The 14,250-nt window shown below is 42.6% G+C and overlaps 1 protein-coding gene across 10 annotated transcripts in view; it reads left to right on the top strand.

Moving 5' to 3' along the window:
- The window catches only part of LOC131956667 (trafficking kinesin-binding protein 1), a 45,980-nt gene extending 35,750 nt beyond the window's left edge, over positions 1 to 10,230 (top strand). For 9 of the 10 annotated variants that reach the window (XM_059321209.1, XM_059321208.1, XM_059321203.1 and 6 more), the window contains 7 exons: positions 851 to 1,050; positions 1,616 to 1,828; positions 3,836 to 3,991; positions 4,352 to 4,488; positions 5,056 to 5,202; positions 5,285 to 5,405; positions 6,034 to 10,230. In XM_059321209.1, the coding sequence (XP_059177192.1) occupies positions 851 to 1,050; positions 1,616 to 1,828; positions 3,836 to 3,991; positions 4,352 to 4,488; positions 5,056 to 5,202; positions 5,285 to 5,405; positions 6,034 to 6,637 (1,578 nt within the window). In that variant the 3' untranslated portion in view covers positions 6,638 to 10,230. The remainder of the gene's footprint in view (positions 1 to 850; positions 1,051 to 1,615; positions 1,829 to 3,835; positions 3,992 to 4,351; positions 4,489 to 5,055; positions 5,203 to 5,284; positions 5,406 to 6,033) is intronic. The other variant, XR_009388984.1, reaches the window with a different exon arrangement.
- The last annotated feature ends 4,020 nt before the right edge of the window (positions 10,231 to 14,250 follow it).

Below are 14,250 nucleotides of genomic sequence, written 5' to 3'. Positions count from 1 at the left end.
GTACGTCAGGATATCATGTGTTTGTTGTACGTCAGGATATCATGTGTTTGTTGTACGTCAGGATATCATGTGTTTGTTGTACGTCAAGATATAATGGTTTTGTTGTACGTCAGGATATCATGCATTTGTTGTACGTCAGGATATCATGTGTTTGTTCTACGTCAGGATATCATGTGTTTTTTCTATGTCAGGATATCATGTGTTTGTTTACGTCAGGATATCATGTGTTTGTTGTACGTCAGGATATCATGTGTTTGTTGTACATCAGGATATCATGAGTTTGTTGTATGTCAAGATATCTTGTGTTTGTTGTACGTCAGGATATAATGTGTTTGTTGTATGTCAAGATATGTGTTTGTTGTACGTCAGGATATCATGTGTTTGTTGTACGTCAAGATATCATGTGTTTGTTGTATGTGAGGATATCATGTGTTTGTTATATGTAAGGATATCATGTGGACCTGAGGATGTATGTTTGTTTGTTGGACCTGTATGTTTGTATGTTGGACCTGTATGTTTGTATGTTGGACCTGTATGTTTGTATGTTGGACCTGTATGTTTGTATGTTGGACCTGTATGTTTGTATGTTAGACCTGTTTGTTTGTATGTTGGACCTGTATGTTTGTATGTTGGACCTGTATGTTTGTATGTTGGACCTGTATGTTTGTATGTTGGACCTGTATGTTTGTATGTTGGACCTGTATGTTTGTATGTTGGACCTGTATGTTTGTATGTTGTTAGCTTGGCACAAGATGTATGTTGGACCTGTATGTTTGTATGTTGGACCTGTATGTTTGTATGTTGGACCTGTATGTTTGTATGTTGGACCTGTATGTTTGTATGTTGCCAGCTTGGCAGCATGCAGGACAAGTATGACGAGCTGTTGGAGATGATGGAGGAGGCCACAGACGAACTTCGCATTTTGCGAGGCCGACACAAAGTTCGGGCCAACGGCCAACACCATCACTCAGCGTATGCCATCCCCACAGACTCTCTGGCATCAGAGCTGGAAACATCCCTGCAGCAGGAGTTGTCTCAGTCCAACAGGAGGTAGTCTCCCTTGTTAGAGCTATACTGGGTTGTGTCCCTTACCTTAGTCATATTGGGTCGTCTCCCTTACTCTAGTCATACTGGGTTGTCTCCCTTACTCTAGTCATACTGGGTCGTCTCCCTTGTTAGAGTTATACTGGGTCATTTCCTATGCTAAAGTTACACTGGGTAGTCTCCCTTACCTTAGCCATACTGGGTCGTCTCCCTTACCTTAGTCATATTGGGTTGTCATCCTTACCTTAGCCATACTGGGTCATCTTTCTTACCTTATCCATACTGGGTCGTCTCCCTTACCTTATCCATAAAGGGTCGTCTCCCTTACCTTAGCCATTCTGGGTCGTCTCCCTTACCTTAGCCATACTGGGTCGTCTCCCTTACCTTATCCATACTGGGTCGTCTCCCTTACCTTATCCATACTGGGTCGTCTCCCTTACCTTATCCATACTGTGTCGTCTCCCTTACCTTAGTCATACTTTCCTTTTAAATTAGTTTTCCCTGAATTATCCACCCCAATCTATGGCATTAAAATTGTCCACTGTTGCCATGGCAACCGTGTGTCTCACAGAGCCCAGAGCTGGAAAGTGTTTGAGACAGCCAGAGCCGCCAAGCGAGCCGCGACCAAAGCAGCCCAGAGGGAGGTCATGTCGTCCACCAGGATGTCAGTGATGGCACTGCCGTCACAGAGTGGCAACACGTCACAGAACCAGTCGACATACCCGTCAGATGTGGAGAGTATTGCTAGTGATGGCTACAGCGCGGACATGGACAGCCTCTATGGGTAGGTTTCTTGTCTAATGGGCAGCCTCTATGGGTAGGTTTCTTGTCTAATGGACAGCCTCTATGGGTAGGTTTCTTGTTGTCTGATGGACAGCCTCTATGGGTAGGTTTCTTGTTGTCTAATGGACAGCCTCTATGGGTAGGTTTCTTGTCTGATGGACAGCCTCTATGGGTAGGTTTCTTGTTGTCTGATGGACAGCCTCTATGGGGAGGTTTCTTGTTTGATGGACAGCCTCTATGGGTAGGTTTCTTGTTGTCTGATGGACAGCCTCTATGGGTAGGTTTCTTGTTTGATGGACAGCCTCTATGGGTAGGTTTCTTGTTGTCTAATGGACAGCCTCTATGGGTAGGTTTCTTGTCTGATGGACAGCCTCTATGGGTAGGTTTCTTGTTGTCTGATGGACAGCCTCTATGGGTAGGTTTCTTGTTGTCTGATGGACAGCCTCTATGGGTAGGTTTCTTGTTGTCTGATGGACAGCCACTATGGGTAGGTTTCTTATTTAATGGACAGCCTCTATGGGTAGGTTTCTTATTTAATGGACAGCCTCTATGGGTATGTTTCTTGTTGTCTGATGGACAGCCTCTATGGGTAGGTTTCTTGTCTGATGGACAGCCTCTATGGGTAGGTTTCTTGTTGTCTAATGGACAGCCTCTATGGGTAGGTTTCTTGTTGTCTGATGGACAGCCTCTATGGGTAGGTTTCTTGTTGTCTGATGGACAGCCACTATGGGTAGGTTTCTTATTTAATGGACAGCCTCTATGGGTATGTTTCTTGTTGTCTGATGGACAGCCTCTATGGGTAGGTTTCTTGTCTGATGGACAGCCTCTATGGGTAGGTTTCTTGTTGTCTGATGGACAGCCTCTATGGGTAGGTTTCTTGTTGTCTGATGGACAGCCTCTATGGGTAGGTTTCTTGTTGTCTGATGGACAGCCACTATGGGTAGGTTTCTTATTTAATGGACAGCCTCTATGGGTAGGTTTCTTATTTAATGGACAGCCTCTATGGGTATGTTTCTTGTTGTCTGATGGACAGCCTCTATGGGTAGGTTTCTTGTCTGATGGACAGCCTCTATGGGTAGGTTTCTTGTTGTCTGATGGACAGCCTCTATGGGTAGGTTTCTTGTTTGATGGACAGCCACTATGGGTAGGTTTCTTGTCTGATGGACAGCCTCTATGGGTAGGTTTCTTGTTGTCTGATGGACAGCCTCTATGGGTAGGTTTCTTGTCTGATGGACAGCCTCTATGGGTAGGTTTCTTGTTGTCTAATGGACAGCCTCTATGGGTAGGTTTCTTGTTGTCTGATGGACAGCCTCTATGGGTAGGTTTCTTGTTTGATGTCTACAGCCTCTATGGGTAGGTTTCTTGTTGTCTGATGGACAGCCTCTATGGGTAGGTTTCTTGTTGTCTGATGGACAGCCTCTATGGGTAGGTTTCTTGTTTGATGTCTACAGCCTCTATGGGTAGGTTTCTTGTTTGATGTCTACAGCCTCTATGGGTAGGTTTCTTGTTTGATGTCTACAGCCTCTATGGGTAGGTTTCTTGTTGTCTGATGGACAGCCTCTATGGGTAGGTTTCTTGTTTGATGTCTACAGCCTCTATGGGTAGGTTTCTTGTTTGATGTCTACAGCCTCTATGGGTAGGTTTCTTGTTGTCTGATGGACAGCCTCTATGGGTAGGTTTCTTGTTGTCTGATGGACAGCCTCTACGGGTAGGTTTCTTGTTTGATGTCTACAGCCTCTAGGTTTCTTTTTGTTTACTGAAACCCTCCCCCTATCCAACAGTGTAACCAGCTTTTGGGACAGGGGTATCGTCTGGATAAAATGGTGTCAACTTATCACTTTATGAAAATGTAGACCACTGGCTGTCAGAGAATGTTCTCACTGGGACGGGCCACTCCCCCACGCCCCACCCTGTCAGTGTAACCCTCAATTGGACTGGCTGTTTACCCTACACCTACTGTGTGCCATTAGTCAACTGATCTGACCCCCACCCCACCCCTCTCCTCCAGGTCCAACCCAGAACTTGGACGGCCTGGGATCCCAGGCTCTAATGACCTGGAGAGTGCCTTGAAGAGGCTGGCACTGAGGAAAGCCAACGAGTTGAATGAGAGGGACTTTCATGAGGAGGAGGAGAGGAAGAGGAAACAGGAGCTAGAGAGAGAGATGTGAGTACAAGACTGGTTGACTGACTGACCAGTAAATCAAGTTTGAATGGTCTTGTGTCTGGTTGACTGACTGACCAGTAGATCAAGTTTGAATGGTCTTGTGTCTGGTTGACTGACCAGTAGATCAAGTTTGAATGGTCTTGTGTCTGGTTGACTGACCAGTAGATCAAGTTTGAATGGTCTTGTGTCTGGTTGACTGACTGACCAGTAGATCAAGTTTGAATGGTCTTGTGTCTGGTTGACTGACTGACCAGTAGATCAAGTTTGAATGGTCTTGTGTCTGGTTAACTGACTGACTGACCAGTAGATCAAGTTTGAATGGTCTTGTGTCTGGTTGACTGACTGAGCTGTGTGTTACAGAAGTGGCACCACCTCACCCCAGAGTGTCAGGAGTCACTACCAAGATGGCGTCAGGTCTCCTGGCATCATGTCCTGGAACTCTGGGCCGCCAACCTTCAAAATCTCTGACAAACTTCAGATAGTCAAACCTCTGGAAGGTCAGTCTGGTTTCTCTTACCTGTCTTTAGGTCACCTGTTGTCTGCTGTGTGGGTAGGTCACCTGTGGGGTGGGTAGGTCACCTGTGAGGTGGGTAGGTGACCTGTTTGAGGGGTGGGCAGGTCACCTGTGAGGTGGGTAGGTGACCTGTGGGGGGGGGGGGGGTAGGTGACCTGTTGTCTGTGGGGTGGGTAGGTGACCTGTTGTCTGTGGGGTGGGTAGGTGACCTGTTGTCTGTGAGGTGGGTAGGTGACCTGTTGTCTGCTGTGTGGGTTGGTCACCTGTGGGGTGGGTAGTTGACCTGTTTGTGAGGTGGGTAGGTGACCTGTTGTCTGTGGGGTGGGTAGGTGACCTGTTGTCTGTGGGGTGGGTAGGTGACCTGTTGTCTGTGGGGTGGGTAGGTGACCTGTTGTCTGTGGGGTGGGTAGGTGACCTGTTGTCTGTGAGGTGGGTAGGTGACCTGTTGTCTGTGGGGTGGGTAGGTGACCTGTTGTCTGTCGATGCCATTTATATCCTCTACCTTTCATCTGTACCTGCTGCCACTTGCACCATCTATACCTACTTGCAGGTTCAATGACCTTGAGACACTGGCAGCACCTGGCCACTCCCCACCTGGGCGGAATCTTTGAGGAGAGGGAGGGGGTCCAGATGAGGGGAGAGAAGAAACTTGAGCTGGTGGAGGAGGTTTACTCCCTGAGTGACCTGGAGGAAGATGGTGAGTGCTTGACCACTGGTCAGTTGCTCTTGCTAGTTCCTTGCTCAAACACCACTCAATCTAACGACCTTTGAACTTTCAGATGACCCAAGTGATGTCCACACAAGGAAGGAGCAGGATAGCAGTTTGATCTACACATTCACAGACTCCACAGTCAGGAACCCTGGACCTTACATGGGGCTTGGGACCTTAGCTAGTCTTAGGTAGGTCATCATGGTACATACTCAGCCACCCTGGACCTTACATGGGGCTTGGGACCTTAGCTAGTCTTAGGTAGGTCATCATGGTACATACTCAGCCACCCTGGACCTTACATGGGGCTTGGGACCTTAGCTAGTCTTAGGTAGGTCATCATGGTACATACTCAGCCACCCTGGACCTTACATGGGACTTGGGACCTTAGCTAGTCTTAGGTAGGTCATCATGGTACATACTCAGCCACACTGGACCTTACATGGGGCTTGGGACCTTAGCTAGTCTTAGGTAGGTCATCATGGTACATACTGCATGCTCAGCCACCCTGGACCTTACATGGGGCTTGGGACCTTAGCTAGTCTTAGGTAGGTCATCATGGTACATACTCAGCCACCCTGGACCTTACATGGGGCTTGGGACCTTAGCTAGTCTTAGGTAGGTCATCATGGTACATACTGCATGCTCAGACCCCTGGACCTTACATGGGGCTTGGGACCTTAGCTAGTCTTAGGTAGGTCATCATGGTACATGCTTAGCCACCCTGGACCTTACATGCATCTCTGGCAAGTTGCAGAATGTCTTGTGTTGTGTGTGTGTCTAGACCTGTCCAATGCTGACTCTTCTATTTGTCCACAGTAGTTCACCCAGCCAGAGCACACTAGAGGACCCACCCATTCAAGCCTCCACACCAAGGGCAGACACCACCCAGAGCACATACAGCATGACCCTGGGGCTGGCTGCCCTCCTGGGGGGCAGGGAGACAGCCGTGGAGCGGGCTTTGTCCCGGGTCTCTGCTTTGAGTGGCCACCCACCCACCAGACCCGCCACAGACACGCCTCCAACCCCTGGCCTTGACCTTAACCAGAGGGTTCTTTCTTCAAGGTCGCTTGGCAGTTTATCTTCATCTTCTAACTCACCCCAGCCCAAGAACCTACCAGGGTCAAGGTCACTAGACAAAGTTCTGATGGAGCGAGAGGACGGGTCCTTGTCCAGCTTTGCTGACCCGTCCCAGAAACCCAGCCTGTTTGTGCCGGGTATGACGGGTCAGGGGTTTCTCCAGCAGTTAAAAAACAAAGGCTACTCGCTGTACGGCCTGTGGGGGGGCAAGGGCCCCACGGAGAGCAGCACAGATGGAGCCGAGGGCCCCACCAAGGCAACAGCTGAGTCAGTGCTGCCCAATGGTGCGGGGGTGGGGGTACTGGGGGCGCTGACCAACTTCAGGCGCAGTGGCATTTTGTGAGACTCACATTTGGGCATGTCAGTCTGCTTAACCTCACTGGGATCATTGACATCAGATGTCAGACTGACATGTCATCAGCCAATCTATATATGTCCTACATTCCTCATGTCATAATCAAGCATCCTCATAGAGTGGACTCTGTTGATGTGGTGTGTGGGTGGGATGTGTGTTGTTTGAGTCCACTGTTTGTGTTTAAACAATGTGCCAAGTGAACAGGAAGGATAACTTGACATGGCTAATGACATGACACATGGCTCATGACATGGAACAGAAGTGTCACTGTAACAGACTCTGTGATTGGCCAAAATGATCCTGCTAAAACCAAAGGTCACAAACCAGGGGACATAACCCCTCTATTGATTTGATGGCAGGAGAACCACTGTGCCACAGATTTGAATCAATTGTTGTTTTACAGCTTTAGTAGTGTAATGAATGTACAAAATGTTGACCACATTATTTTATCATAGCAAATATTTGTATCCCTTTTTTGTCCTACCAAATATTTTGTTTGTGCCAATTGTTTGTCCTACCAAATATTTTGTTTGTGCCAATTGTTTGTCCTACCAAATATTTTGTTTGTGCCAATTGTTTGTCCTACCAAATATTTTGTTTGTGCCAATTGTTTGTCCTACCAAATATTTTGTTTGTGCCAATAGTTTGTCCTACCAAATATTTTGTTTGTGCCAATTGTTTGTCCTACCAAACGCCATAGTTTCTTGTGTGCCAATTGTCCACATATGTGCCACCATTACCAGCCAGTGCCCTGGCCAGGGTGAGCTTGCAATACTTGAGCTCAGTCCACTGTGCTGGTATGTCATTTGACTTTCTAAATCTTTGTGTACTTTTACAAAATGTGTTACTGTAAGTAAAGTTGATGTGAGTTTAGGTTGTAAAAACTTGGGTTAGTAAAGTTGATGTGAGGTTGTAAAAACTTGAGTTAGTAAAGTTGATGTGAGGTTGTAAAAACTTGGGTTAGTAAAGTTGATGTGAGGTTGTAAAAACTTGGGTTAGTAAAGTTGATGTGAGTTTAGGTTGTAAAAACTTGGGTTAGTAAAGTTGATGTGAGTTTAGGTTGTAAAAACTTGGGTTAGTAAAGTTGATGTGAGTTTAGGTTGTAAAAACTTGTGTTAGTAAAGTTGATGTGAGTTTAGGTTGTAAAAACTTGGGTTAGTAAAGTTGATGTGAGTTTAGGTTGTAAAAACTTGGGTTAGTAAAGTTGATGTGAGTTTAGGTTGTAAAAACTTGGGTTAGTAAAGTTGATGTGAGTTTAGGTTGTAAAAACTTGGGTTAGTAAAGTTGATGTGAGGTTGTAAAAACTTGGGTTAGTAAAGTTGATGTTAGGTTGTAAAAACTTGGGTTAGTAAAGTTGATGTGAGTTGAGGTTGTAAAAACTTGGATTAGTAAAGTTGATGTGAGTTTAGGTTGTAAAAACTTGAGTTAGTAAAGTTGATGTGAGTTTAGGTTGTGAAAACTTGGATTAGTAAAGTTGATGTGAGTTTAGGTTGTAAAAACTTGGGTTAGTAAAGTTGATGTGAGTTTAGGTTGTAAAAACTTGAGTTAGTAAAGTTGATGTGAGTTTAGGTTGTGAAAACTTGGATTAGTAAAGTTGATGTGAGTTTAGGTTGTAAAAACTTGGGTTAGTAAAGTTGATGTGAGTTGAGGTTGTAAAAACTTGGGTTAGTAAAGTTGATGTGAGTTTAGGTTGTAAAAACTTGGATTAGTAAAGTTGATGTGAGTTGAGGTTGTAAAAACTTGGGTTAGTAAAGTTGATGTGAGTTTAGGTTGTAAAAACTTGGGTTAGTGACAGTCAACTGTGGTTGTGTAAACCAACTGGTCGCTCCACACTATTTGCTGCACATCTCATGGGCTTAGTTGATTAGATTTGTCAGTGTGGACAGAGTGACACTCTGCCAGGTGATTAGCTGATGGTCAAACCCTGACAAGGTTAAACCCTGACAAGGTCAAATCCTGACAAGGTCAAACCCTGACGAGGTCAAACCCTGATGAGGTCAAACTCTGACGTGGTCAAACCCTGACAAGGTCAAACCATGACAAGGTCAAACCCTGACAAGGTCAAACCCTGACAAGGTCAAACCCTGACAAGGTCAAACACCTCTAGTTTGGCTAAAGCTAAAACAAAAAGCAATTTTTTCTCATTGAGGCTCAGCATGTACGGCTGAATTAATTGTATAATTTTATTACAAAGAGACAATATGTATGGCTGAATTAATTGTATAGTTTTTTTACAAAGAGACAATATATAGGGCTGAATTGATTAAAGTAGATATGCCTTTCTACAAACAAATGATTGTACAGACATGGTTGATTGAATGATTGCCCACATGTTTGATTGAATGATTGCCCACATGTTTGATTGAATGATTGCCCACATGTTTGAATGATTGCCCACATGTTTGATTGAATGATTGCCCACATGTTTGATTGAATGATTGCCCACATGTTTGATTGAATGATTGCCCACATGTTTGATTGAATGATTGCCCACATGTTTAATTGAATGATTGCCCACATGTTTGATTGAATGATTGCCCACATGTTTGATTGAATGATTGCCCACATGTTTGATTGAATGATTGCCCACATGTTTGATTGAATGATTGCCCACATGTTTGATTGAATGATTGCCCACATGTTTGATTGAATGATTGCCCACATGTTTGATTGAATGATTGCCCACATGTTTGATTGAATGATTGCCCACATGTTCCTGATCTGATTTTGTTTTTGTACTGTACTTAAGTCCTACTTCATTGTAGCTATTTATAGAATTTTATTTTAAGCTCTATTCATAGAATTTTATTTTAAGCTCTATTCATAGAATATTTTTAGTTGTGTTATTGTGCCTGAAGTCTTTCATTACATCTTTATATTTATGATTTCTGATATATTTATGATTTCTGATATATTTATGATTTCTGTATATTTATGAATTCTGATATATTTATGATTTCTGATATATTTATGATTTCTGTTATATTTATCATTTTTGTTTTATTTATGATTTCTGAGCTGATCTTCTGTCTCAAAGTTTTAAAAAATGAAGGGTGTATTTTATTCAAAAAATTTTTACCAAGATTCGAATTCTAAAAACATCTTTTTGACATCTGTCGGTAGTTCTAAAAATAGTTGTAGATTTGCAACTGGTAGGTCTATGTTTTTTCTGTCTGAGTTTTCCTTTGTTGAATGTTGTTAATTGTATGCAACTAAAAATCTCACCATTTTGTGATTTGCTCTTGATTGAAGATTTGATGAAACAAAATTTGTTGAAATGTTAAATAGTATCAAATGTTGAATGCTTCACAATGTTAAAATGCTAAATACCCTCATCTTCCATACACTACATGACAACTTCTAGATGTACTATATCATAGACCTCCATAAAGTTCTAGACGTATTATAACAGAGAGCTCCATTCTCTAAAGTTCTAGACGTACTATATGAAATACCTCATCAAATTGAAATCATTGTTTCTTCCAGACTTTTTTCTCCGGGGGTGCATTTGAAATTTTCAAGGGGGGCGGACAACAATTTTTGGGGGAGGCGGACACTGTCAAAAGTATATATTTTCTATATAAATTAAATTCCATTTTGTTCGGGGGGGGGGGCCTGGAAGAAACTCTGATTGAAATGGTGTGACCTGTGATACCTTCCATTGATTGTTGGCATGACGTCAGCTATTTTGTACATTAGGGCTAGCTGTCTCAGCTATAGATGTCATGGCTAGATGTCTCAGCTATAGATGTTATGGCTAGCTGTCTCAGCTATAGATGTCATGGCTAGCTGTCTCAACTATAGATGTCGTGGCTAGCTGTCTCAGCTATAGATGTCGTGGCTAGCTGTCTCAGCTATAGATGTCGTGGCTAGCTGTCTCAGCTATAGATGTCGTGGCTAGCTGTCTCAGTTCTAGACGTCGTGGCTAGCTGTCTCAGCTATAGATGTCGTGGCTAGCTGTCTCAGCTATAGTTGTCTCAGCTATATACGTGGCTAGCTGTCTCAGCTATAGTTGTCTCAGCTATAGACGTGGCTAGCTGTCTCAGCTATAGACGTGGCTAGCTGTCTCAGCTATAGATGTCGTAGCTAGCTGTCTCAGTTCTAGACGTCGTGGCTAGCTGTCTCAGCTATAGATGTCGTGGCTAGCTGTCTCAGCTATAGTTGTCTCAGCTATAGATGTGGCTAGCTGTCTCAGCTATAATTGTCTCAGCTAGAGACGTGGCTAGCTGTCTCAGCTATAGATGTCTCAGCCACAGATGTTATGGTTAGTAGTCAAACCTGTTGATGTTATTATTCAAATAGTTTCTACAATTAGCTGGCGTGAGCAATGTTATCCAACATGACATGGACATAATTGATGGTTTCATGTGGCATTAGCATGACATAATTGATGGTGTCATGTGGCATTAGCATAATGGATCCTGCTGTTGTACCATTAGCAAAGTATTTTCTCTTGCTAAACTACCAAAATGTCAAGTTGATAGTAGTGTGTGTTGGTGAATGATGCTTGATCAATTGATTGGTGTGTAGGTAAGTTGTCTGCGTCCATTCAGTAGTTGGCTCCTTTTTACTTCTGTTCATTAAACATGGACTTGATCAGATGAGCAATAAACCAACTTGGTAGAGCAATCACATGGGCAGCCAGCTGACTCAAATCAAATCTCCCAATTTTTTTTACATTTTTATGTAACAATTTTACTGTGAAATAAATTTAATGTTCATTGTTAAAATGTTATCCTATTTTGCTAATGTAAATTTGCTTTTTAAAAACAAGTTTTTTTTTTTTTTTTTTTCCCCATGGTTGAAGAATAAATCTCCCCCTTGTGATTTTTGAATGATTTAATTTTCAGCTCAGTTCTTGTATTTGTTTCCCTGTGTGTATGGTAGACAGGTTACATTTTTACAATTTTGATAATGAATTTATTATTTTAATAGCAAGTTTCTTGTGATATTTTCATCTTAAATAAACTTATCAACATAATGGATCTTTGTTGTTGATCTTTATTGATCTTCATTATGTGCCTGGTGATCTTTAGGTGACTGGTGTAAGGTGATCTTTAGGTGACTGGTGTAATGTGATCTTTAGGTGACTTCTGTAAGGTGGTCTTTAGGTGACTTCTGTAAGGTGATCTTTGGGTGACTGGTGTAATGTGATCTTTAGGTGACTGGTGTAAGGTGATCTTTATGTGACTGGTGTAAGGTGATCTTTAGGTGACTGGTGTAAGGTGATCTTTAGGTGACTTCTGTAAGGTGATCTTTAGGTGACTTGTGTAAGGTGATCTTTAGGTGACTTGTGTAAGGTGATCTTTAGGTGACTTGTGTAAGGTGATCTTTAGGTGACTTCTGTAAGGTGATCTTTAGGTGACTTCTGTAAGGTGATCTTTAGGTGACTTGTGTAAGGTGATCTTTAGGTGACTTCTGTAAGGTGATCTTTATATGACTGGTGTAAGGTGATCTTTAGGTGACTGGTGTAAGGTGGTCTTTATGTGACTGGTGTAAGGTGATCTTTAGGTGACCTCTGTAAGGTGATCTTTAGGTGACTTCTGTAAGGTAATCTTTAGGTGACTTCTGTAAGGTGATCTTTATATGACTGGTGTAAGGTGATCTTTAGGTGACTGGTGTAATGTGATCTTTAGGTGACTGGTGTAATGTGATCTTTGGGTGACTGGTGTAAGGTGATCTTTATATGACTGGTGTAAGGTGATCTTTAGGTGACTGGTGTAATGTGATCTTTAGGTGACTTCTGTAAGGTGGTCTTTAGGTGACTTCTGTAAGGTGATCTTTGGGTGACTGGTGTAATGTGATCTTTAGGTGACTGGTGTAAGGTGATCTTTATGTGACTGGTGTAAGGTGATCTTTAGGTGACTGGTGTAAGGTGATCTTTAGGTGACTTCTGTAAGGTGATCTTTAGGTGACTTGTGTAAGGTGATCTTTAGGTGACTTGTGTAAGGTGATCTTTAGGTGACTTGTGTAAGGTGATCTTTAGGTGACTTCTGTAAGGTGATCTTTAGGTGACTTCTGTAAGGTGATCTTTAGGTGACTTGTGTAAGGTGATCTTTAGGTGACTTCTGTAAGGTGATCTTTATATGACTGGTGTAAGGTGATCTTTAGGTGACTGGTGTAAGGTGGTCTTTATGTGACTGGTGTAAGGTGATCTTTAGGTGACCTCTGTAAGGTGATCTTTAGGTGACTTCTGTAAGGTAATCTTTAGGTGACTTCTGTAAGGTGATCTTTATATGACTGGTGTAAGGTGATCTTTAGGTGACTGGTGTAATGTGATCTTTAGGTGACTGGTGTAATGTGATCTTTGGGTGACTGGTGTAAGGTGATCTTTATATGACTGGTGTAAGGTGATCTTTAGGTGACTGGTGTAATGTGATCTTTAGGTGACTGGTGTAATGTGATCTTTGGGTGACTGGTATAAGGTGATCTTTAGGTGACTGGTGTAATGTGATCTTTAGGTGACTGGTGTAATGTGATCTTAGGGTGACTTCTGTAAGGTGATCTTTAGGTGACTTCTGTAAAGTGATCTTTAGGTGACTTCTGTAAAGTGATCTTTAAGTGACTTGTGTAAGGTGATCTTTAGGTGACTTGTGTAAGGTGATCTTTAGGTGACTTGTGTAAGGTGATCTTTAGGTGACTGGTGTAAGGTGATCTTTATGTGACTGGTGTAAGGTGATCTTTAGGTGACTGGTGTAAGGTGACCTTTAGGTGACTTGTGTAATGTGATCTTAGGGTGACTTCTGTAAGGTGATCTTTAGGTGACTGGTGTAATGTGATCTTTAGGTGACTGGTGTAATGTGATCTTAGGGTGACTTCTGTAAGGTGATCTTTAGGTGACTTCTGTAAAGTGATCTTTAGGTGACTTCTGTAAAGTGATCTTTAAGTGACTTGTGTAAGGTGATCTTTAGGTGACTTGTGTAAGGTGATCTTTAGGTGACTTGTGTAAGGTGATCTTTAGGTGACTGGTGTAAGGTGATCTTTATGTGACTGGTGTAAGGTGATCTTTAGGTGACTGGTGTAAGGTGACCTTTAGGTGACTTGTGTAATGTGATCTTAGGGTGACTTCTGTAAGGTGATCTTTAGGTGACTTCTGTAAAGTGATCTTTAGGTGACTTCTGTAAAGTGATCTTTAGGTGACTGGTGTAAGGTGATCTTTATATGACTGGTGTAAGGTGATCTTTAGGTGACTTCTGTAAGGTGATCTTTAGGTGACTTGTGTAAGGTGATCTTTAGGTGACTGGTGTAAGGTGATCTTTAGGTGACTGGTGTAAGGTGATCTTTAGGTGACTGGTGTAAAGTGATCTTTAGGTGATTGGTGTAAGTGGATCTTTAGGTGACTTCTGTAAGGTGATCTTTATATGACTGGTGTAAGGTGATCTTTAGGTGACTGGTGTAATGTGATCTTTAGGTGACTGGTGTAATGTGATCTTTGGGTGAATGGTGTAAGGTGGTCTAAAATCATGTATGCCTATAAATAAAAGCTGGTAATCTATCATTTTAGGTATGTTAAATCAGACTTAACAAGTAATGTGAAAAAAGGTGACTCATTAAATTCATTTATAATTCATTTATATAGCAAATCATGCTCGCAAACACGG

This window comes from Physella acuta, unplaced genomic scaffold (genome assembly GCF_028476545.2).
Source record: "Physella acuta isolate Inbredline_101_S28 unplaced genomic scaffold, ASM2847654v3 ptg001167l, whole genome shotgun sequence".
In the NCBI taxonomy this organism is placed as follows: domain Eukaryota; kingdom Metazoa; phylum Mollusca; class Gastropoda; family Physidae; genus Physella; species Physella acuta.
Note: the sequence above shows the minus strand (reverse complement) of the source record. Positions and strands in the feature narration are given on the sequence as shown.